The following is a 26,953-nucleotide window of genomic DNA, read 5'->3' as shown; positions in this document are numbered from 1 at the left end:
ATATATATATATATATATATATATATATATATATCCAGCGCTCGAAATGGAAAAAATTACGAACCGGAGCGCTCGACAGTTTTCTGAAGAATTTTACATGGTAAAGTTATCAAAGTGTATGTGTTTACATTTAGCGTCCAGATTATCACACGATATATCGCAAGGACTTCCACAATTGAAAAACTCATTGGGTTTGGCACATCTCACTGTCAACGATATAACTTATGAGACATAACACAAGATGCATGCATTCACCAGAGTTACATTCATTCACACTCAAAATACTGTGATGGCAGACGGATATAACTGCAGTTTTTTCACTTTGCTCAAAATGGAAAAGTTTACGAACCGGAGCGGTCGAAAAATGTTCTGAAGATATTTTTTACATAGTCATCAAATCGTATGTGTATTTTATAAAAATAGGTGTGTTAGATTTTCTATTATATGGCCTAGCTCAGACTGTCAAATTATTTATTACACGAGACGGAGCGATAATTTTACCGATTTTATTTCTGACAAAAAATATACACATAACCAATGTAATATTGTAATACCTAAAGCCTAATAAAAACATTAATGTATGTCTGTTTAAAACATAAAATTTACAATTTCTATCAAAATTTTATCGTCATTTCATTATTAAACGATTACAAATTGTTGTATTTTACAAAAATTTACATTAGCCGCACTTCCAGAAGAAACTAAGAAATTTGAGAATTTTTGGGAAACCTGGGAATCTGATTGGATTAGGAAAATAAAGAAAAAAATGCACACGAAGAAAGAATGGACGAAACTCGTGATGCAAGGAAAACCTGCTGCTTCCTGTTATAATTAAAATTGTTCTCTTGACAAAAAATGGAATGATATCTGTTATTCGACTTTGTAAAATTCGGAAAAACAACATAACAATGTATAAAAAAAATAATAATATGCTGACCACACAATATACAACATCACGCAAAATTTCATCTAAATGATGATGGACAATTATTATTTATCTTGAAGATAAAATTTTCGACTGCCATCGGAGATCAACGCTTATTTTTGATTTGTGATTATATTGAGATACATGTCGCGTACTGTCACAGCGACAAATTTAGTCCATGGTTTCGTCATTTTGCAGAATATTTTGAACGAACACAATCTCTGTTAATTCAATGATGGAGTAACCTAGTAACGAGTCTTTGGAAATTGAATAATATTTTTAATTGAACCCAACCCGCAGACTATAGATAATAGACAACATTCTTATAGAAAATAGATAGTGCCAACCGCTAAAAACACGCGATCTTGACGTGATTCGAAAATGTACAGGCATCTAGAAAGTGAACGTTCATTGAGTCATGCAGGTGTCAACGCAGTGCAGTACAACGTGAGGTGACCTCATTGTTGTTCTGGTGATTTCGGGAGATTTTTCTAGCTGACAATGCTCGTTTAAAGGTTCAAAATATGCTACTGGATGGGAGCATCAGTGTGATAACATTTTAACCATGATTTTTTTGTTTTTAGTTATAATACATATTTTGTCATTCCAATAGGTATTTTAACAATGGGAAAAATATTAAAAAAAAATTCCAAACATAGTTTCAAGCATATACCTATTATGAATTATGATACATTGTGCATTCCAGGTCCTAAAAATATATTTTGTAAAAATATACGTTTATAATATGAAAGTGGGTACCTATATGACAATAAAAATATTTTTTTCTTTGCTGTAATTAGTTTTATAATAACGAAAATAACAATGATTTATTCAGGCAAAAACGTGTAAAATCCAAATTTCACACATCTAAAATTGAAACTAATATAATTCGGTCCCAGTATGATCTATGTTAGTTTTTCAAGAAAAACTACATTAGCTCATCCCGAAGCGGCAGCTTACTGTGACGTCACGTGATAGTATGCGATGTGCACCATAATATATTTCGCGCTTTATTGCTGGTACCAGGTCATTTTATTATATATATTATTATAAATTAACCAACACTTAGATAGGCATGTATAATAAAATATGTTTTTATGTAATTATTGTAACTAAAATTGCATTCGTATTGAAGGTAAATGGGATTATTAATAGTAGGTAAACTAAATTATAAATTTATGAAAATGTGGTAAAATGTCCTGTCTGGGTGCCAAATAGGCGATATTTAATGCTGATCCAGAGGAAATACAGGAACATGATGATTACTACATATTTCACGCTGTAATGTACCACCATCATTCTGTAAGACAAAAAAAATGATCAGAAAACAATATTGTGTTAAAAGTTCTGGCAAAAAGGGTTTAGTATGGGTAATACTAGCAATGCCTTCTAGAATGAAATAATATATAAGGCAGTGGTATTACCAAAATATCGTCAGTGATAACTCTATTATTCAATTTAACTGTGAATAATATTTAAAATATGATATTTTTTAAAACATAACACGTATACCACGAATCAATATAATAACATATTATATTGTTCCATTCGTAAGTAGGTAAGGGTATTTACATTGTGAGAAAGTATACACATTTATATTATATCAAATTATTGGGACTGTAATCGTTAGTTGAATTTTATGAACATAATCAGTTTCTTGGTACCTATATAAAAATTATATTTAAAATATATTCTTACTTAATTCAGTTTATCTTGAAAATTTATATTTTAGCTGAATCACCGAGCGTTATGAGACGTCCATAATAAATAATCACACATGAAATTCGGTAATTTTAACCCCCCCCCCCCCCACGCCACTCATCAACAAACTCTGTCATACAACATTTTACCCATTCATTAAAAATCAAATTATTTGAAAATTATCGATTTCAATATGTTGTCACGAAATATTATATTATCAGAAGAAAAAAATATTTTACCCCCTTAGTAGGGTGTGGTATCATATATGGGCGACCCCTTACTTCGAATTAGTATACAAGTATAAACTTTAGACTACAGTTTTCCCAGCTGGTTTCCCAAACTATGTTCCGCGAATTTATCAGAAGAGTACGTCAAAACAAACTATTATTGCTTTAACACATTATTTATGCGAAGCACGATTTTCTTATTATGCTACAACGAAGTCAAAGCCTAGGAACAAATTTGACGCCGCACCAGATATAAGAACTCAACTTTCTAATATTGTGCCTGATATCAAGAAGACTTTCAATTCGAGGACCCAACATCGTTGAAGTCATTGAAAATTTCATTCACTTATATTTTTATGTGTCATGTTTTAAAAATAACTAGGTACTTAAATTTATTGATTATGTATTATTTACATACGCCACAAAATAAACAAGGTGTGCCATTAAAATTTCAGGATTTGCGAAGTGTTCCATCGCAGGAAAAGTTTGGGAAATATTGGTTATATACCTAATAACAATAACACACTGATCTCTGTCGAAGTGTATATTGTATTTTTCTATAATCTAAGGTATATTGCTATTCTTTTCATTTGATATACTTAATAGTTTATTTCCGGACATATTTTATAGACATTATTCGCCACTGCCAAATATAGTAAACATAAGATAATGTATTATTACTCGGAGTCGAATGTTATGCGAATATATCAATTACTGTTTCGGCAGTAAGGGATTGCAATAGGTACCGGATAAATTACAATTCAATTTAGATTTTTAATAATGAAAATTTTTATTTATAGACTATCATAATATTTAATTAACACGATATGTATAGTTAACATAAGTGGGTACTTACGTTATATTTTAACAATAGATCGTAATTACGAAATACCTATCACAATTTCAGCATTTACAATCCCTTTATTTCGAATCGAAAAATAAAATGTATTTATTTTTTACTAGGTTGTATTCAGATGTTTGTTTTCAGTGCATGTTAGCCACTTGCTTAACCTATTAGGTCCATGCTATGTGTCACACACATTAGAAATTTCCGATTCCGAAATTGGACCCGGATTTCAATCCTGGGACCCACGACAGTATACGGCTATCGTGGGCGTAATATTCGAGTACTGGGTTATTTCAAGGTTTTTCTCATCCCAGTCCAGTCATATTATGTAGGTACGCATAGCCGTTTTATTTTATTTTTTAATTATCCTTAACTTGACAACAAAAAATTACCTGAAATAACGCTGGTTAGCAGATGACCGATCAGACGGCTTGACTTTTATTAAAAATGTCTTGATTCCATCAGCCATTACAGGCAAGTACTTATCATACTCGATTGTATCCAAATCCATGTTGAACTCAGTTTTTTCAGACGGCAACAAAGAATTTTGTAACTTCATCATATTGTTATATTCAAATGTCCATTTTTCCATCGAAAATGGTTCCAATATATCCAAATTTCTGTGGATTTTTTCGTATAATTTCAGGATCCTGTGAATTAAAAAAAAATGTGAATTACATCGTACCTATCAATACAGTCAAATGCTTTCCCACAGTAAAAATATTCAGTACCTATCATTTGTAGATATTAGTAAAATGTGGTAGTTAAAAGTAGTTAAAAAATAAAATAAAAATCATGTTTAGACAAGTTCATTGACTTGTATTCAGAAATATAGATTCATTTAAGGGGGAGAGGCATACCAGCAGAGAACCTAGCGGAAAAATGCGAAGCTTGCAATTTGAGATTTTTTTTGATAATTTACAATTTCAACTGTATTAATTAATAAATATGTATCTGAAAACATTAAATAGATTTTTTTTTTTTTTAAATTAAAGATAAACTTAAAATTGTAAAAAAATGTGAATTCGTTGCAGGGTCACATCTTATTATTACATTATATTTTATGGTCATATTTAATATTAAAATTTAGATTATTAAGTTTTCAATTTTTCATCGTTTAGATTTTTGACTAATTCATCGTTTTAATATTTTTTATATTTATTTTGAAAAGCATCGATTTTTATAAAAATATAAATGTGTATAACTTGAAATCCTCTATCAAATTTTATTTTAGGTATGGTCCAAATATTGAAGCTCGATAAATCAAATTATATACCTAATTTCTGCATTACTAATCGCTAGAAAGCCTCAAATAAACTTAACTCGGTGTTGCCGGCAAGCTTAGGATGGGTTTGGGTCGAAATCCCGAATGTTGAAATCCCGATTGGCCGGAATCCCAAAGGCCGAAATTCCGAAAAATAATTAAGAGAGATAAAAAAATGTTTTTTTATCTCTCCTTCAAAAAATTGCGCAATCGTGACACTTATCTTGAATTGTGCAAATTTTACAAAATGTAAGATTTTTTTGTCTCTCTTGTAAAATATGCGCAATTCAAAATTAGTGTTAAGGTTGCGCAATTTTTCGCAGGAGAGACAAAATTTTTTTTTTCCCTTGTAAAATTTGCGCAATTGAAAATAAGTGTTACGATCGCGCAATTTTTGACAGGAGAGACAAAAAACCATTTTTTTCGTGATTTTTGATTTCGTCCGGCACCCCGATTATTATTAACTAGTGCCATACAGGTCGCCTTGAAGTTATAAAGAAGAAGTATGAGACACTTAGTAATCGAGTGGCAATTAATAGTCGTGCATGATTATCAAAATCAAACAGATACATTGAGGTTTTTACGCCAAATGGCCAACATGCAGTGATTATATTATACAATTTTATATACTCTATCTTAATATATAAAAAAGCATTATCTTCAAAATAACGGTATTGTAAAAAAAATTAAAGTATATATGAGTCGTATAGAATCATATGTAGAACTGTAACTGATAACTGATAACTGATAACTACGAATGCAGGAACAAACATACCTACAGTTTTCAGTCGGTTGCATGTAATGCATCGTGGGTATACTTGTAATAACATAAAGAATAATATTTTATTTCGACTTTACCGACCCCACTCCAGTAGTATGTAGTAGGTATATAATTTTATTATGTTTGCGCAGGTGTCCTAGAACCGTTCAGTAACGATTTTTTATGAAGCGCACGAGAAGCACTTTTCAAAATCGAATCTATTTAATAGTTAAACAATAAGGCCGAGGCCACATAGGTAAGTGCCTTGCTTGGTGCTTAGTACTACGCTACGTACTAGGTGACATATCCTAGCGAACGGACGCACACTATACTATCGTAATGGCCACACTGCACGCTTCGCGCCTCGCTACGTAATATTAGTCACCTAGTGAGTCTCCAGGCGAACAAACGTGTTGGTTAATTTTATTGTGTCGGCTGGTTATTTTGCAAGATGGAGGAAGTTTTAATAGGAGCAGTTTATAAAAGAGAGTAAGTATATTATAATGTTGTTACTATTTAGTTGTAGAACATCTGAAATGCGTATCATCCTTTTGTAATGTCTCTTTTAATTTGCCCAACAATAAGTCAAATATTTCCTAGTTCATCCTCAAATGCCTAAAAAACTTTTCATCGTATTTCCGATTTTTTTTTAGAGAAGTTGAAACTCTCCTATACTACTTCTAGATGAATTGACATTATGCACCCAACAAGTTCGAATTAAAGATTTTCGAAATTTTAAACTTAAATTCTCTGTGAGAAGTAGTTTTCTGGTTAGTTTTGAGAGTGATATCGTTGTTGACTTGAGCGCTCCCAAATGTCAACTGAATTTGTACCTAAGCACGTAGCGTGCAATGTAGCAGTAGTGTTTTTAGTACACAAGCATAGCACCTAGCTTAGCATTAATCGAAGCACTTCGGTGTGGCCGAAGCCTAACTATTATAGCACAATTGTATTTTTAACACTCGTTGGCGTCTTATTGCACAAGTTATTTTTCAACGGTATGTCCAAATCAGTCATGAAATACAAAAAAAATGAGACATGGATCAGGTACATATTGCATGCATTGATCTTTTTACGAAAAATAAATAACATTACGTACAAAATAAAAATAATACAAAATTTTGTTCAAATAGTTTATTCGGTTTCTGCGGTCTACGCGTTTCTAGAACTGCTAAAAGAATGAAAGCTCACTTGGTCTTTTTCCCTCTGATGATAAGCATGGTGTCCATCAATATGGCAGGAATAGTGTGAAGCAGAAAACGTAGAACCAGATACCCCAGACGATTTGGAATAATTTTCAACGAAGACACCCTACAATAAAAATATTTTTTTTATCATTTAAAAGGATAAAATTTAGTAATAGACAATATAAATTAACTCCATTTATTCATAATATAATTATTTAATTTAAAAGATGTTGAATCTTTTCCCAGATCCAAACCTGTTTGGTTTCCCTATCATGCAACACACAACTGTTGCGTGTTTGTATCAAAATTAGTGGTCCCAATTCTCCCAAAGGTAGTTTTGCAACCATTCACCATTAAAATTAGTTGAATAGTTTAAATTCTTTAATACTTGTAAAGTTTTACACAATTTGAACAAAATATAGCCTGTGTATATTTCCAAAATACATGGAAAATAGTCTGAGGTGCGCATCCAAGTTAAAAAATAAAGATGTGATTTTACAAATCGTTTTGTCACATTCTAAAAAAAAATATCAAAAATTATTTTAATGATAGAAATATTCATAAATTTCAATGTACTAATTAAAATTAGACTAGATTAGAATTATAAAATTAGTAAACGTAGATGCGTATTGATTTTTTTTAAATTGAAATTATCAGTAAAATGTATTAGATCGTAATTTTTGCTGAAAATGGTACTCTCACTCAAGAAGTAAAAAAAAATTAACTGCGATAAATAACTTGAAGATAATATTGGTAAATTAGTAGTTTCACATATATATGGAGATTGGGAGAGTGGGTATACTAACAGGAGAAAAGAGTGTAAATGTAAATAATGGATATTATATGCAGGGCTATAAATTGACCGGAGCGCCATTCCGGTTCATGAAATTCTCAAAATTATCGCTCCGTCTTGTGGAAAATAATTTGACAATCAGAGTTTGATAGACTATACATATAACAAAAAATCTAACACACTTATTTTTATAAAATATACTTAAAATCAAATAACCGTGTTTATATTTCGGAAAATTATAGAGCGCTCCGGTTCGTACAAATTTTCGGTGATTAGATAAATCCTCATGAACAAAATAGCATGGAAATTCTTAATTCAACTGGGAGTTGAACTTAGGACCTTTTCTAGGTTATATTGTGAGATCAAGTTTTCTTATAGTTAGCGAGTGTAACTAACAAGAATATTGCAAGAAAAAAGAGTAAATCAACTTTCATAATATTATCATATTGTTATTAGGAAGGAACATATAAAATCTCTTCCATCGTACCTATTATTACCACTGCTAACCATTTGATCAAAATAATATATTTTCTACATTCACTCTAATTCACGCGTTTGATAAAGCAAATCTTACCATATGACGTTTTTTATTGGATTTCCTTCTCCATAATTGTAGGCACCAAAAATGAATTCTGACACCGTTAAGCCATTTTCTGGACGAGGAACATAGTTGTAAATTGGCGTTTCCATTTGGCTAAAGAAAACATAACGTTAATTATACTCGTAATATTTTCATAGAATATAATTATCTCTAACACATTTGCAGTTTAAGATAACTTAAGGCCACTTGTCGACTTTTTCTCCAAATAACTAACTGTATTATGGCAAGAAACAACAGTTTATTAAGAGGATAGACGAGTGAAACACAAAAAAATTCAAGGTTTGGTAACGCTTGTTTTTAAAACAAACATCTTATGAATAAGACAAGATATGATTCGTTGAAAGGATAGATATGTTTTGTGAATATTAAGAAAATTTGTTTAGGGGTCCCGGGTCCCGACAAAACCGCCCGGACATTGCCACCAAACCAAATCCGCCCGCAAAAAATACAAAAGTATATAAAAATATTATTGCTATTTTGGTTTTTCGAATTGCGTATCGATAGTCAGTCATACAATAGTCAGTGTATAATTTGAAATTTAATCCGTTGCAGCTATTCATCAGCTTAATTAAAAGCAGTACTTAAATTAAAAAAAACGCCGATAATACGTGTTTAATCCGGTGCGAAAAACTTCAAGAGTGCCTTTGTATGGTGGTAGAATTTTTAATTTAGAATAAGTATTTTTTTTATGTCTTTTTATATATATCTTTATTCGTATGTTTCTTTTATTTGTGTATCTAAAATATAATATTATGTAAAATTAAAAATGTGTAATTTCTAAATTTTTTTGGCGGCAATGTCACTCGCCAACATCTGACGCGGCCCGTGCGCTCGCTTGCGAAGCGACAGCATGCAACATGTGACACAACCGTGTCACGTTAACACTGCACTATGTTGCGTGCAACGTTAGAGGACAGTGCGCAACGTTGCATCGTCACGTAGACTCTATGTTGCGCGTGATGTTGAGATAAATTTTATCCCCTAGTCATAGTGAATACAAGGCTTCAATGTTAATGTGCAGCAAATATTTTAACGCGTTTAATTGCAATTATTTGCAGTAGATTTAAAAAACCATATTACACTGTGCCGTCAAGGCAATCGATTTGATAGCTGCGGAGTAATTCGAATGATTTCACAATTTTATTGTATTGCATAATTGCCCCTAAACAAGTTTTCAAGATGTCTTTCTTATTAAGACGGTACTACAGTGAAACGGCAAATAATTTTCAACTATAGGTGCGATGAAATTTGGGACTGGCTGGCAATCGGAGAGCGCAAGTCGCGACGGCAAATGGCGACAAATCGAGATAAATCATTAGGAATATATTGAAATAGTTACCTAAACTCAATAATCACGGAATTATCTTTCCATTAAAAAATCACCTCACTGGTTGGAAACAATGAATTAATTACTATAAAAATTTTAACACTCGTTATTTTTTTTTGTCGGGTTCGCGATGTAATAGTTTACTCCCGTTGACTTCATGAACGTCACGCTCTTGTTGAATGCAAATTTGCGAAATATAGGTTGGTACTCGTACCTACATACTTACCTAATATAAAATTTATCCAAATATGTTTGCCAGTCACTCGCGAGTTTTGGCAGTTGTTAGGTGTATTTTTAAATGAAGGTACCTATCTGAAACAGTAGACTCGTAATAATATTGTCTATTGATGCAGAGATGGGATTTAAATTAGATTTAGTGGTGTATACCTTGTAATTAATATAACCATACAACACATTTCTTAGATATTGAATTCTTGAAAGGATGATAAAAAGTACTGTATAAAATAATTTGGCTGCATTTTGGCACTGCCTAGGAGCGGCATTTTGTCTAGGGACGTCACTGTTTATAAAGCTTGAAGTTAATTGAATATAAAACATTTTTAATTGGTGCTATTTTATTGAAAAGTAAAATAAATTGCAGATCATTATTGATACTGAGTAAAGACGTAAATACTTTTCTATAGAATACGATAAATTTAGCCAAATGTCACCTTTTTATTGATAATTTGGCATATATTCACATTAATATCAATTGGAGGAAAAAGTTTTAATTTACCGAGGCTCTGTTCCGGTTCGCCAAGCTATCGCAAGAATTGCATTCGCACATAAGTCACCTGGTACAGTTTGTGCCGGTAGATCACCTCGCATATGTACAGCCCTTTGAAAACAAAGAAAAATCATGTTATAAATACCCGCTATAACACTTTTTTGAAATAATTGAGATATATATCGTTGGATTCGTTATTAAACATAAAAATTGTATCGCCTCTTTCAAAATCCGCTACGATTAACTGTCATTTATGAAACAAAATCAATGTGTCTATCAAATCCCGCTATAACACTACTGAAACATTCAAAAACCTTTTTAGTTCAAAAAGTTTTTGTTGATTTTCTCAACATAATGAAAAAGTGTTATAGCGGATTTTGAAACTCAGCGACACAAATATAAAACAAACTGAGAATTAGACGTTTTGGTGTCTCCTAAGTAACGTTGCAAGGCTCTTGTGGAATAATTGTTCCAATACACATTGTCTGGTTTAATATTGAGTAGGGTAACGGAGATAAAAGATTTGGGTGTATTGTATGATGCAAAGTTCACTTTCAATCACCATATTCTTAACATCAGTACTAGATCTAGCAAAATGCTTGGTTTTGTTAAGAGGGTTTCAAGATCATTTAAAATCGTGTTACGTACATTATACGTATCATTTGTGTTGGGTATTCTTGAATATACCAGCATTATTTGGAGTTCTAATGGTCCGTCCACACAATTAAGTTGGATCAAGTATACAATAGATTTCTTAGATTTCTCTACTTAAAGACATGCGGAGTCTTTCCTAATGATAAAGATAAAATAAATTTTCCGACTCGTTTTCTTCTGGGTATGCTATCAATGCAATCTTTGTCCACCATCCACCCGAAGAGTGATTGCTCTTTTAAAACATTTCTTTTTACTTCTTCGTGGGTTCATTTACAATCCATATATACTGGCAAATATTAATTTTCATATTCCCACCAATATCACTCGTAATACTACGGTCTTCATGATACCTCGTCGCAGAACAGATGTGATATTTCATGATGCTGTGTATCATGCGATTAACTTATTTGATGGCACCATTAAGGTTGATTTGTTTTTTATTAACTATTCATATTTGTGGAGTGTTATATAGGTTAAATTCATAATTGTATTTAAAATTTTACTCTAAATCTACATAAGCATAATATACTGTCTTTTATACTGGTTATTATTTTGTAATTAAGTCATTTTTATAATTTTGTATTATGACGCATTGGCCTATCGCTGTTGTAATACTCTCTTCTAAATAATTAAATTTCTGTAACAATTGGTGGACTACCATCTGGGTGAAGAGAAAAAAATAACCAAAATACCATTCTCAGGTTGACGACGTTAAATCGTTCTTGACCGATAGTCTCCAAAATGAGGTATGCGAATGGATCCACAAAAAAAATACATAGAAAAAAATTGGAATTGAAGGAAATTTTGAAAACCTAACCGAACCAAACAAAGCTCTAAACTTTTGATAATTTTTTTTTTATATGGGACCAATATCTAAATCTCCGAAACTGCTCTAAAATAAAATTCGCCTAATCCATAATTTATGAATATCTTACAGGGGTCGTGGAGTGTCATGGCGGGTGAAAAATGTGAAAAGATATGCAGGTGGGGTCAATGTATGCTTGAGGTAAACATATGCAGTCAGTTCATGGATCTTATTAGTCTATAAGACATTTAAATTAAAGCAATCCAAATCGATAACTCTTTAGTTACCTTATTAATCCATAGATAACTCCAACAGATAATCCATTAGGTCCGTTTAAGTTGTCAACATATCCAGGGACTGTACTATTGTTAGTAGTTCCAATAACTATAAAAAATGCACTGATTCAGTAATGTAGAATATTAAAAATAATTTGTGCGTCTACTTATTCTTATGGTGTTCTAATAATTTTGCATTTTCTCTTTGCATAGTCTGTCTAACTGTTTCGGTTCGTGAAACATTCCATTCAGTCCACTTAACATCGTACAACATATTAAATTTTATTTCAACTAGTATTGTTGGATGTATGTACTGCCATTTTGCAGAAAATTATGAAAATTAAAGATACGCAGATCTTATATCTAAAGCGTCAATTACATTGAGCTTTTTTACGAGCTGTTTATTGGCGAATTTAAAAGCGGGCGGTTCAGCTACTGCGATTTGATGATTACACACAAAACTTTCCATTCGCTGATAAGCCACAAGCCAGCGAGCGATTTTGACGGAACGTAGTTCGTTTTTTTACCGGGAGGTCGCTACGCTCCATAACAATGTTTCCATTAAACGTCAAAAAGGTAAATTTCAAAATGAGTAGTTCGTTTTTCCACCACCATCGCTCTACTGCGCAGACGCAGTAAGCCCACACGCCGGCGTGTAGTGTGAAAAGTTGACCGGCTTTCAACTTTCCTCGGTGGAGTGTTTACAACCTGCTTATTAGCTTATTCGATGGTTACACTGGGCGAATTTACAGACAGATTATAAATTTGCCAATAATCAGCTCGTAAAAAATCTCAATGTAATTGACGCTTAAGGAACTATGTATTTCAGAGCGAATTCATTTTTTAAGTGTACCTATTCATAATATAAATCTTAAAATTCTTAAACCTATTTTGTTTGGAGATAATAATATTATGTCTGTCTGATACAGATTTTATACGAAATTTTAAATTATAGTGTCGTAAAAATATGATAAGTTTTCCGTTATATATTATTACATCTTCGACACAGATCCAGACTATCTCAACCCTAACTTAAATTGAATAAAATATAATTCTTAAAATTTAGTAACATAAATACTATGCAAACTAAACAAGAAAATAGTTTTTTTCGGAAATCTTTAATAATGGCGTTAATGGAGTTAATTTGGCTCTATATATAAGTACCTACGATTATTATTTCTTTATTAGTAATTTCTGATTTTTAATTCGTTTAGTATTGCCTTTTAGTACCAGGGACGGATCTATGTGTTTTAGTGTCTGGGACAATACCAAAAATGCGAGTGATCACCTACATTAGCAGTAATTTTGAATTCATTTTCGGGGTTGATATAAAAGAACAAGATTAGTTTAAAAAAAATATATAGAATCACCAATAAACACATCCTTATTCCAAATAAATTTGAATGAAATAAAAATGAAATCCTATAGTTACTAAAAAAAATGTAATAAACGTATTGCTTTGGCCTACAAAATGAAGCGACACTTTTATCATTAATGTCACCCTTTCTTTGATGTATTGGAAAGGTATAAATTCTAATGGATTCAAGCTCTGTACTATTCCATTTAAGTCGTTTTTTGCGACCCAGGTTTTGCCTTTCGGCATCTTTAAGCGCCGTGTACACTCGCCAAAGGTAAACACACACTGACAACGAACTCTCTTTACTCTAGCTTATAAAATAAATCAATGCAATAAAGTAGGTAAAAACTCCATTACCTACCTATCAAGTCAAGGGTTACAAAAATACAATAAACAAATTATGAATAGTTGAAGTGTCAGTAAAAAACCTGATTAGTAAAAACCCTATCTTATTGATAACAATACACTTGATAGCATATTATAATAAATCGTCAAAACCTAATAATAGATCATTATTCCTTATGAACAATAAAAATACTACATTCAAGAGGTGTAAATCGTCAATTCTAAGAAAAATAATTAATGGGGTTAACTAATGAGATATTAGTCTTTAATAATACTCTTACATGGTACCTACTTTTTTATAACATTATTTAAAAAAAATACGTATAAACTCGCCTAATATAATATGTATAAACTCGCCTAATATAATATGTATAAACTCACCTAATATACACTTATACATACCTAAATCCTAATCCATACAATCTCATACATACATATATAAATTTTGTATCAATAACATTGACCATAATATAGTCTCATATGTAAAACGAAAGGTATAAAATGTGCATGCATGTGTTACTATTTAATATTGTTGTGAAAAACTATACATTGCAACTAGTTTTGATATTAAAAAAATGTTTATCTTTTTGAATATACAAGAACCACGAAGCTCCAGTTCCGCGCTCCAATGTAAGTCGAGTCTGAGGCTATTATTTCTTTTGCCCACCCCTTGTTTCACTCCAGCCTACTAAGCCAGGATATCATATCAAAGTCTTCAAATTATATAAGCACTATTTATATTAGATTAAAATGAAAATGTTCATACCAATTGCTGGACGAAAGACGGAAATGGGCATAGTTTTTCCTGCAGTTCGTATTAGGTCTTCAGCTAATGCTTTTGTAAACGTGTATGAATTTGGCCACTCTTCCATTACCCTAAAAAAATTACAAAACATACTTACTTGTGTGATCGAATAAACGTTTACTAAATGTATTTATGCTATTGGTTAATATTTTGGTAACAATCATATCTCTTTGAGTAATATTCGCATATCTCGATATAATAAGCATACCTACTATTAATAATTGAACTATATTATACATTTCTAAAGTGAACTATACAAAGAAAAAACAGAGAAAAATTGCATATTATAATATAGTGATAGGTATATTTACTACAAAGTTCAAAAATTATAAAAAAATATCTCTATTATAGTCCTGGGAAATAATCAAAGTATATCGACTGTTGCTGGGATAAGGGCATAACCCATACAATGAAATATTATTATAGGAAGCACAAAAACGATTTTGTTATGGTTTTCGGTCAAAATTAGGATATAAAGTAAATATAAACAGGCATGATGATTATTAATTTGGTATTTTTAGTATCCCAATCTTAAGTTTAATATTGAGGTAGGTACTTAAAAAAGGTAGGTAAAACCAAAAAAAAAAAGTCTTTTTTCCCATTCTTTAAAATTAGAAAATAATTCTCCATTTTTGCAGCTTACATCCTTTAAACCAGGGGAGGGCAAACTGCGGCCCGCGGGCCGCATGTGGCCCGCCGGGTATTTTTTTGCGGCCCGCCATCATTAATTGTACTTCTGATTACGAATAACTTTTTTATAATTTTTAAAAAAAAAAACGTTGACAATAGATTTGAATTTGAAGAATTTGCTATTTCGTAAATGTATTCGCTCAGTATGTCTTCCTTGCGTTTCGTCTCACACTATGTAATGACTATTTTCTACGATGAACATCGATTTCAATAGATATTGATAGTGTACCGACAGAGCTACAACTTGAGATTATTGATCTACAGTGTGACACTGATTTAAGAGAATTGCATCGTCGTGAAGAAATCTCCAAATTTTACAATGCCCTTAATTCAGACAAATTCGACCGACTTAAACATTATTGCAAGAAAAATGTTCGTTATTTTTGGATCAACCTATATATGTGAACAAACATTTTCGATCATGAACCTCAATAAAAATTATTTACGATCAAATATCTCCGATGCCCATTTACAAGCAGTTTTGAGAATATCAACTACAAAATTAACACCTGAATTTAAAAAAAGTATTCAAAAATGCACAACAGTTTCATTCTTCTCATTTTTTTTTGTAATGTTTATTTTTCATGATAATAAATAGTGTATATCTAAAAATGGTATTTTACTTGCGGCCCGCCGCTCATTTTGAATTCTTGAATTTGGGCCTCCATCCAAAAAGTTTGCCCCCCCCAGCTTTAAACGTTATTATCAAATAATACCTGTTTTGGAAAAAAAAATGGGGGTTAAATCCTTTTGCCTTTCTACAGTCGATATATTATGTAATATAATAATAATACTATGATTTCGAATGATTTCTTTTCCAGAAAACGATTGACCTAGTATAGTTTGAAATGATTTTATTTATATTTGATTTTTCGGTGTTCGTTGGAGGTATTTATATCTGTATAATATACAAATAAATAAAAATGTATATCATATTACGAGTACCATTATTTTATTAAAATATAGATTATCGTGAAACAAAACTTACTTGAGAGTGGTAACCTCCAAAATATTCTTGTCTCTTAGTTCAGTAAGTCGCATTGCAAGAACCTACATGGCGATAATCCAGGACATTGTCGCTATACATAAGCTATAGTTACTGTAAATAGTTGTAGGGTAACCGAAAAAAACAGAACATGAATAAACAGAACACGGAGAAACAGAACGGTGTCAAAACAGAAATTTGTCGAAAACAGATTTTTGTCGTATCTATTTGTTAGTAAGATTATAAAATAAATAAATATTTAATATAATACAATCACTGCATGTTGGTCATTTGGCGTAAAACCCTCAATTTATCTGCTTGATTTTGATAATCATGCACAACTCCACAGAATTATTTCTCACTACTTCGTTGTACCTAGTCACCCAAGCATTTTGAATATAATATTATTAGATTGATGAAGACGAGGATAAATACCCAGCTTGCTGGCAACACCGAGTTGACTCCCGTTTAATTGAGGCTTTCGCGATTAGTAATGCAGAAATTATAAAATGGTAATTTGATTTTTTTACGGCGTCTTGAAAACCTATGTTATTAAAAATCTATACAATATAATTTATAGAGATACAACAATTTCAATATTAGATGTTATATTTTTACTGAAATATCATAGGTTTATTGCTGTTCTGTTTCTTCATGTTCTGTTTATCAGTGTTCTGTTTTGTCACCGTTCTGTTTCTTCCAGTTATGTTTATTCATGGAACCGTAGGTACGATATCGTAATATAGTCGCGAATGTTTTTTTTTTCTTCAAAAATTGATTATCCATGTCCGTAACACTTCAAATATTTTTCTTGGTTCGTTTTTCATTATCTATTTATTTATGTATTGTATTCATTTAAGAAAACACGACATTATGGACATAACAAATCAAAATTTAGGATGTTCACAACATGATATTTACATTATAACTACTTATATTACTCTCACAAGAGAGAAGAAGAACATAATAATAGGTAATAAAAACCTAAACAATTTTATACAATACAATAAGTTTCAAAAACAAAATGCAAATGTCTATTTCTTTAAGGAGCGCATTTACTAATCTTGCATCCCTCGCTAATCGTGCATTGATAGGCTTGAGGAAACGAGGAAATCGAGGAAACAGTTCTGATCCAGAATATGTCATGGCTGCGACCACGTAGGTAATTGACAGGCGCATATAAATTTAATTTCTTTAAGACGCCATGATTGAAAACCATCGGTCGTGATAGCAGGCACAAATGTTTCAAGAATAGAAGTGATCTACGAGATTCAAGAGAGTGAAAAGTGAGCATGTCTCGTGGAAAGGCAGTCGGAAAGTAATCGTTTGACAAATTATTAAAAGGAAAACAGTTATGTCTTAAAATAAAGACATCGAAGAAATTTCTTCTGGATTCGCTCTAAAATAAGCTTGGAGGAAACTTCATTAGGACTCCAGATAATAGACCCATATTCAAGAATATTACGCATTAACGAGACTTGGAGTGTACGTATGACATTTGGATTTTTCTATGTGCCACGTGTTGAGCTTTTTCATATGTCATAATATGTGTGTATACTCATTACCACTATTTTTATCAAAATATAGGTTTACGTCAAAGAAACTTACTTAGGGGCTAAAACCTTCAAAATATCCTTGTCTTTCAATTCAGCGAGTCCCATTGCAATTTCAGGTTTCATACTGGGGTCATAAAATCTCTCTTCTATTCTTTCACCTTTATTGGACTGTGAATAAGCTGTCGATACGTGGACCACTGACTAAAAAGATAATAATAATTTTAAAATATTTTTCATCAATAACGATTAAATTTAATATAACAACGTATTAATTTAAAATCACAGAATACACGGGGAGAGTATTAAAAACCCGTTGGAAGTGTCAGGAATTGTGTAGAACGGTGTTTCTCAATCGCCGGTCCGTGCACCAGAAAATTTCTGCCGGTCCGGAAGTAGTATTGTCGCCCATTTCATAATGAATATACCAAAAATTCCAAGCAAATCGACATTCAAAAAATTAAACATACACATAGTATTATTATTCTAATGCCACTGCCACTCTGGTGGTCAGACATAAAATACAAACATTGCCTCAGTTTTGGATATCACTAAAATCATTAAAATTATTGTTTGGACTTTCGACAACATATTCACGTAAGAAGACTTTTCAGCCATGTCATTAATATAACTAAATAGACAAACCGAATGGTTGCTAATGCAGCGCTTTGTCTCTCCGAAACATGTCAACTATTCTAGCAAAAAATCAGTAGCAGATTTTGCACTAAGCCGGATCTCACATCTAAACTCGCGCCGTCTACTGCACAGCCATACATCAGGATAGGAACGTTGCTTCGATATTGCATACGAAGACCGCGCACATCTACCTAGTGATAGTCGCGTGTAACCGCTCGAAACGTATATTATAATATATTTGGATGCGTCGACCTGCAAGCCGGTATTATACATATGTTAGGAATAACCAATTCAAAGGTGTGCGTATGCGTTATGGCACTAGATGTTTTTCCAAACTAAAAAGTCGCATTCGACCAATGTGCGGAGCTCCATTTGGCAACGTGTGTTTTGTGAATAACTATGACGTCACATCATCGTAATTGACACGTTACAGACAAAGCGAGCTTTGATTTGCGAGCCGGCTAATATTATTTATAATTTATTTACAGATTGGTTTATAATTATTTCTTTTATTAACAATAGAATTTTCATGAAAGGTACATATTTGTTTGTATTCCAATTATAAAACTAATAAACAAAATACTATAAAATAATCATTTTTATTTTTCGTTTACGGTCCATGGAATATTTTTCCCCCTTTTCACCGGTCCACAGGTGTAAAAAAGTTGGGAAACACTGATGTAGAGCGCAAAAGAAATCAATATAATATTATGTAAGATGAGTAAAGAGATAACTCACCCTTAGGTTTCGCATTGTTTTACAAAGTGTTATAACGTCATTTGTTCCTTTCACGTTAATATTTATTGCTTTACATAATTCTTCGTCAAACCTGTAATAGACATACATTTTTAAAATCATTTATCAATAATTATATTAAAATATATTGAAAATGGCATTTTGATGTCGAGATATAATGAGACGTTATAATTATTTACTTAATGGGAGTAAAACAACCACGTGACATATGAAAATCCAAAGACTGCACAGAATCGGTCACTACAATTATATGGATTGCCAGAAATTTATCAATAAGACTATTCTATTTACGCATCCTCTGAAGATAAGACTAGAAATACATTAATTGCGATACCGTAGAGCAAAGCAAATTTCTCATGAAATAAAATCATTTACCTGACGGTAGCTGCACAATGTAAAACAATGTTGACTTTCTCCATCATTTCTTCACGCATTTTAGTATCCCATACTGGTGATATCGAAGACGTTCCTAACTCTCCTTCGACAAGCTTAACCCGGGGCCTCCAATCGTTTTCTAGTTTTGAGAACATCTGTGAAATATCGGAGATCCTTTTTATGCAAAAACATAATAGTATGTCACGAAGTGTGGATACCGATATTGTTCCGATGGTTTTATTAATTTTATATATGCGAAAATGTAATTATATTGCAGTATTGTAGGTATAGTTGGGTATTTCCCGAGAAAATCTCAATCTCGAGATTTGGGATTTCCCGAAATGATGAAGTTTTGAACTCTCGAGATTCGGGTTTCCAGAAAAGAACTCTCGAGAATTCTCGAGATATTGGGGAATTTAAAATACCTGTAAAAATCTTAAAATCAGTGTAAAAACAGACAAATTCCAAAAAAATATGATTTTTTTTATTTGTGTAAGAAGACAAACAAAATAGAAGTAGTAAATCAAAAATAATTCAAAACATTACTTATTAAAATAGAATTTCAAAAACACAGACTGTCAAATCGCTGCATCTGACAATCACATATTATTTGAGACAATTTTTCGAGAAATTACCCGATGCTGCGACAATTGTGCTCATTTTGAGTCGACGTTGGCTTAATTGTGTTAAATGCCCCGATCAGTCATTGAACGTTTTGTGTTTTCTGCCCACTTTTTCATATAGAAAATCATTTTTCAATTAATATTTGATAACAAAAAAATCCTGGATCCCGAGAAAAGATTCTCGAGATCCGGGATTTCCCGAAATGTCAAAAATTTCAATTCTCGAGATTCGGGATGGACAATCTCAAAAATTTCTCCAGAATTCCCGTCGGGAAATTCCCGAAACCCATCTCTAATTGTAGGCGTGCTCCAATAATTCTAGGCGACCAGACCACTGGAAAAGTCTGGTTCCTTAAACCGATATTTCATCAATCATCACACAAAACTATAGTATTATTTTTAATTTTGCTAATTTAATTTGAGTGGGTATTGATTTTTCTATAAAACAATGTACAATCGGTTTTAATTAATTAATTATTCCACACTAACGTTGTAGCGCAATGATCGTGCAGACTATAAAAATAACAATAATAATAATAATAATTATAATGTACATAGGTATACAATAGATACAGTAATATAATACTTACAAACATATTATTAATGTCATATCAATGAAGTTTTGCTGTTGAGTTGGTGTGTCGCGTGTGACAGGCGACAGGCGACATTACCAATTTTGTACAGTGCTCGAAATGGAAAAGTTTACAAACTGGAGCGCTCGATAATTTTCCGAAAATACTAATATATTTATGTATATTACATAACAATATGTAAATGTGTTGGATTTCTTTTGTTATATACCTGCCAAACCCAGACTGTCAAGTGGAATTACAATCTTTAAACTTGTGGCACGCAAAATTGGGTATGCAAATGCTGTAAGCGCCATTGGCAAAAACCGAGGTTTACGACACTTCATAAATATATTTTTTACCATGATTCCAACAACTTTTTAATAATTCACGAACTGGTATACAATACTTAAATTTTCCATGGCCTGCGCATCTAGACCTGCGCTCCGGTCATTGCCCAGATTGTGTACCAATAGGCCCGTTTCAGACGAGACACCGGTGTTGCGCTCGATATAATATAGGAGGCCTTTGTATTCGAATAAAGGGGTCTTTGTATTATGTTTATGAATGCCCCAGAGCTAATGAGTCAACGCATAATTTTGCGTTATAAAAATAAATTAGAACATAAAACTGGCTGCTGTAATAAAAACAAGTGTATCGGTAGCTTGAGAATGTAGCGGCTGACGGAAAAGTGTACCGGGCACGCGTCGGCATGTCATTAGTAGGGAGCGGATTTATATGCAACAAAAAACATGATTATATGCATGCACGTATGCACTTAAATCATACATCTTACATACCTTATCTCTTACATACATCTGTAATCTATAATCTTATATCTTACATACATCTTACATCATTAAAGTATGCACTAAAACCGATAAATGCACTAAACCTATATGCAGTTAAAATTTGACATTTTTTATGAAAAAAATTGTAAATACTCACTTCACCCAATATAACTGATATAAAATCGAATAACAAATTAATAATCTTAATCAATATAATACAATAACAAAAAAACACAAATAATCAAAATAAAGTTAATCAGTTACAATTTTCAAAAAGTTTGTTTAATTTAAAATAATTGAATAAGAAATGTAATGTAAACTAAACACCACTTAAAAAAGCAAAAACGACACACTTAACTAGGTATTCCTAAATATTATTTGCTGTGTTTTTGTCTGAAAAAATAAGTTTAAATGTCTTTTTTCAGTGTGTTTAGACATTTAATTTTTCCGACAATCTTTTAGTATTTTGTTTAAATGCGGAAAAGGATCTCTCAATGTCCATAGAGGCGATTGGGCAAAATTTAAATAAAGGTGCCCGAGTTGACTTTCTGGCATGCCATTAAAAAAATGCAAGTGCATCTAAACTATCTACCTACCTAATTTAGTTATATTTCAATAAAATAATTTTAAAAAAAATTAAATTATAAATGCAAAAGCCCTAAAATATACATTTATTTATGAAATATGCACTAATGTCTCAAATATGCTCTAACGTGTCAAATATGCATTTATATGCACAATAAAACTTTATTTTTGGATTCTATCTCTATCATAACGGATTTCTGTGCAAATCTCGTATCTGTGCATACACCCTAACAAAGCATGCACCAGCATATAAATCCGGCCCTTACTCATTAGCTCTGGGGCGTTCATAAATATAATACAAAGGCCCCCTATATTATATCAAGCGCGACATCGGTGTCCCGTCTGAAACGGGCCATAGTGTCGCGTTGCAACTAGTGTCGCAGCTCTCCACCTTAAACCTTAACATCACTCGTAATTATGTGGTATTCAATATACCCCATTGCAGGCCAGACGTGGTTTTACATGAGGCTCTATTGTGAGACTAAACATGGGATATGACCTCTAAAAAAATGTAAATTATAATGTTTTTGTAGGTCTTTAATAAGTATTATTTTCCATTATGTTTCAATAATTACTATATTGTATTAATACCGTTTTAGTTTTTCATCTACTGTATAGCCTATCCCTATTAATAGTAAGTATCCAGCATGCAAGTAACTAAATAACGAACCTCGCATTTGAAAAATTCCTCAAGTCTTGTTGTAGCCGTCTTACCCCGTTTTTCCCGAACGAGAATATAAATAGTGTCGACATCGGGACACGAGTGCAATAATTTCTCAATTACAACTGAAAATATGACATTAACAATATAAATTAGTTAATGCTTTGTAATTAATAAGGGTCACCATTAAATAATTGTAATTAAGTAATCAAATAACAAAAAAAGCTAAAGTACATAATAAAATGAGTAAGATAACAAACATACAATCATCGCTTTATTTTTTGAATATTTTACTGAAAACTTTTAGTTAAGTTTAAAAACTTTAGAACTAAACTGAAGATCGAAAAACTATTTTACTTATATTAACATAAATCTATTTTTCAAAAGAACCATATTATTGTCTTGATTTATTCATTAAACGAAGTGTCCCTGTGATAAATAAACGACAATTATTAGTATCAATTTTTACCTTTTCCTATAAATCCTGTTCCACCAGTAATGAACACACAACTTCCACTGAAAAAATTTCTTATTGTATTTTCTGAAAAAAAAATATAAGGCATATTAGTTCAATTTTAGCAAATAATAATATCATACTCGGAGAATTTACAGTGAGAGACATATTCATCACAGATTTTATTAAAAAATAACGTTGTAGTACTTATGTAAATAAAATAAAAATTACAACACTACAAGGCTCAAGTAGTCGATGGTGGTTCTTCAGACATTGCGGCTACTACGAAATCAATTTGGAATGGTGTTGTGTCATTTGAAAGTAGTGATACCAACACTTAAATAAGACGACAGATTTGCTGCTCAAGCTAATTTTTTTTATTTATTTGTGAATATTGTATTCATAAACATGACGTTTTCATTTGTATCAGTCATGTTAACTTTACAGATAAAAAAAATTGAATAAAATGTATGTTTGAAAAAAAAGAACTAACCTTATATGTACACAAAATGACAACAATTCCTAGTCGGTATTTTAGGTTTAAAAATTTTCCGTTGTACAGCGCTCGATAATTTTCCAAAAATATTAACATAGTCATCTAATAAATGTTATGTATATTTTATAAAAATAAGTGTTAGATTTTTTTATTATGACCTATCTAGCTCAGACGGTCAAATTATTTTTTCCACGAGACGGAGAGATAATTTTGCCGATTTCATGAACCGAAACGGTGCTCCGGTTCACTCCGATCCATTTAGAGCTATTATAAACACCGTTTAAACCGTAGTTTTTGATTGATATTATAAATAACTGGATATGTGTTTATCGTCAGACGGATTACTCATTTTTTTTCAAAAAATGAATTTATGAATTTTTATAAATAATATATAGTACTTAGACTGATGACATTTAATTTTTCTTGAGTGCAATTTGTATTTAAAAAATGATCTAATATAAAAAATTATTATCCAGGAAAGCCTCAAAACCTACCTATTGAAAATGTTACTCAGTCAAGGTTTATTTCAATATATTAAATAATATCCTATGTATGTTTTGTAGGCTTTTACAATATCTTTATTTTTAATAGAGAATGTTAAAATCAAAATTTTTAAATTATTCATTGTTGAGTATAAAATAGTATAATTAAAAATACGATCCATTAAATTAACAATAAGTTTAAAAAAATAATATTAAATTATTATCAGTACCTTCGCTCGATGGATGAGTTGACACGATGTTGGGCACCATTTTCCAAAAAAATATTTATTCAAAAGTTGATTTCTATAATTAAAAAAAAAGTTATGGATGCTCGTTTGATAAAAAATATCATTAAACAATAAAATGTACAACATATTATTATCTCTAAACTATAGCTATTACTTGCACACTATGAACATTTATGAATTTGCAACGAGATTTTTTTTCTTACATTAAAACAAATTAACCACTGTGTAACTTGCACGAGTTTTTGGTTTTCAAAACAAGGTGATTTTGAATGTAAATGAGGGGCTTAGAGACGAAAACAGCAGTTTAATAAAAATGTTGACGAGTCAATAATAAACATGTTATAATTTCTGAAAAAAAGTATTTTAAATGTTGTTTGTATACCTACTAATAATATATAACATTTTATAATACTTTTTTAGAAATTATACAATAAAATAATACATTTTTATTAACTTGCCAATATATTTAAAAAAAATGGAAACTGTTGTTTTTGTTTATCAAATAATTAATAACGTCAGTTATTTTTTTTAACATAATTTACACATACTTATTTAAAATTGAACAAGGTAGAATCTATCCGCTTAATTGTCAAATAATCTAGATTGGATAATCCATAATACTGCTATGAGAATATTTTGACTATGACTTATAGAATAGCAGAATAAATAGGTATTGTTATTGTATATTTTGACTTTTTAGAAAGTTCGTTTTCCACTAGGCTTTATTACATACAAAGTGCAATAGAAGATTAAGTTCCCTACAAGTAGGTATATCTACAAGATGATGATGAAATAACATCTACTACAAATATTATTTTTAATGTTTTTTTAACGAAAATTATGCAGTAATCGGTACAGTTTCTTTATTATTAAAGATTACTTGTTGCATTGGATAAATAATCGATTGCCAGATAAATAGATTAATCTACACAAAAACTGTATTTATTTGCAATCCTGTTAAACACTTTATAATAACAACACTCACTACCTCAAGAATTACTATTTTGTAATAATTTTCTATGAACATTGAGTGGTCTTGTAAAAATAGGAATAAGTACTTAATTTATTATTACGTTCCTTTCCTCGTTCGTTACTGTTACTAGCGCACAATACAAACACACTGCCAAAGTCACAGCTATTTTTTTTATTTATACGAAATTAAAATTCAAAATTTGTAGCAACTTAAAAAATGTGTATGTATATGGAGTGGCGCATACATTGGTCGTCATGTGGTGCATAAAGTAATTTTAAAAATAGATTTATTTTAAACATAATACGACGATTTTGTTTATCTTGCTTCTTGTTTTACATGCACCGGGGTTGCGAAAAGATTTATCACAACAATAGGCCTCTTAAATTAAAATAGACCGAAGTTTGCCCAATTTTGGTTTATACGCTTTTTTTTAAATAATTAAGACTTGGACCACAAAAGAATAGGGGATACATAAAACGTGGTGTTGGAGGCGTATGCCAAAGATGTCAATCTCTATACTTATATATAAAAATCTCGTCTCACGGTGTTTGTGGTCGCACTCCTCCGAAACGGTTCGACCGATTTTTATGATTTTTTTATGTATATTTTTTAGGTATGAGAATAGGTCGTAAAGTATATTTCATAGCGCTAGGTGATTAGGGTGTCCCTATCCAGAAAAAAAATCAATTTTTTTTTGACATTACCTAACCGATTTTTTTTAAACGGTACATGTACAAACACGCATTGAAGTAAGAAGTAAAATGATGTTAAGGGGGGACATGCTCAGCGTAGGTCAAAATGGAGCTTTTATTCTATTTTCAAAGCATGATCCTGGACATTCCATAAACGTTGTAGATAATCTATTTATATATTTTTGAAGCCTTATTATCCTTTATATTTATTTTAATCATTTGATGACTGCATCAAGTATTTTTATCACATAAAATAGTATTCTTTTAAACCTCTCGATCTAATGTTTTAGAATATAGTCATATTTCAGTACATAAATGTGCAGTGGTGTCAAGATTTTTTACATTTATTAATTTTTAAACGCATTTATAAAACCATCAGTATAATTTATGTTGCATTATTATAGTAAAATATTTACGATAAAAAGATATATTGATAATCTCTGTGATCCCAAATTTGACAAGAATTAGGCATTTTATTATTCAAAAAATGGGCAAGATTAACACATTTGAAGATAATTCTAAAGATACTAATTATAAGCCATGTCTTTGACCATTCAAGTGTGATAAACATCCTACTAATAATGATTGCATTATAATAATTATTGACCTAAGAATAACGTAGTGTTTTTTTGAAATACGCCATTTCTTTTGGCATTCCCCAGTGGTTAATCTACAACATACGGCCGTAGCCATAAATTGATAAACTAAAACTGAAGGAGGGAGTAAGAACATGTTAACGCACGTGTTTTAACATGAACCTACCTAAAACTATTAACATTCTACA

The 26,953-nt window shown here is 31.2% G+C and overlaps 1 protein-coding gene across 2 annotated transcripts; it reads right to left on the bottom strand.

The window, feature by feature from the left end:
• Positions 1 to 1,682: 1,682 nt before the first annotated feature.
• On the bottom strand, positions 1,683 to 25,629 carry LOC147072824 (fatty acyl-CoA reductase wat-like). Of its 2 annotated transcripts, none has more exons than XM_085945805.1 (14): positions 25,563 to 25,629; positions 24,487 to 24,559; positions 23,294 to 23,365; positions 22,834 to 22,949; positions 19,596 to 19,750; positions 19,203 to 19,293; positions 17,884 to 18,032; positions 14,562 to 14,671; positions 12,106 to 12,202; positions 10,369 to 10,470; positions 8,279 to 8,398; positions 6,916 to 7,035; positions 4,093 to 4,350; positions 1,683 to 2,225 (listed from the first exon to the last, which is right to left on the bottom strand). In XM_085945805.1, the coding sequence occupies exons 2-14, from the start codon at positions 24,524 to 24,526 to the stop codon at positions 2,102 to 2,104; spliced, it is 1,554 nt and encodes a 517-aa protein (XP_085801931.1). In that variant the 5' UTR covers positions 24,527 to 24,559; positions 25,563 to 25,629; the 3' UTR covers positions 1,683 to 2,101. The 2 variants fall into 2 exon arrangements, with proteins under 2 accessions (XP_085801931.1, XP_085801932.1); XM_085945806.1 differs by having other exon boundaries at positions 25,567 to 25,617.
• Between the last annotated feature and the right edge of the window lie 1,324 nt (positions 25,630 to 26,953).

The sequence above is a fragment of the Rhyacophila brunnea genome, unplaced genomic scaffold, assembly GCF_057557595.1.
Source record: "Rhyacophila brunnea isolate RB1 unplaced genomic scaffold, BYU_Rbru_1.0 scaffold_19, whole genome shotgun sequence".
Taxonomy (NCBI): Eukaryota; Metazoa; Arthropoda; class Insecta; order Trichoptera; family Rhyacophilidae; genus Rhyacophila; species Rhyacophila brunnea.
The sequence above is the reverse complement of the archived record's forward strand: the minus strand, read 5'-3'. Positions and strand labels throughout refer to the sequence as shown.

Coding starts and splice junctions, on each gene's coding strand:
- LOC147072824 (XM_085945805.1), bottom strand. CDS start 24,526: ATGGTGCCCAACATCGTGTCAACTCATCCATCGAGCGAAG. Junction 19,294..19,595: donor CATTGTGCAGCTACCGTCAG/GTAAATGATTTT, acceptor TGTCTATTACAG/GTTTGACGAAGAATTATGTA. Junction 10,471..12,105: donor GTTATCTATGGATTAATAAG/GTAACTAAAGAG, acceptor TTGTTTTCAAAG/GGCTGTACATATGCGAGGTG.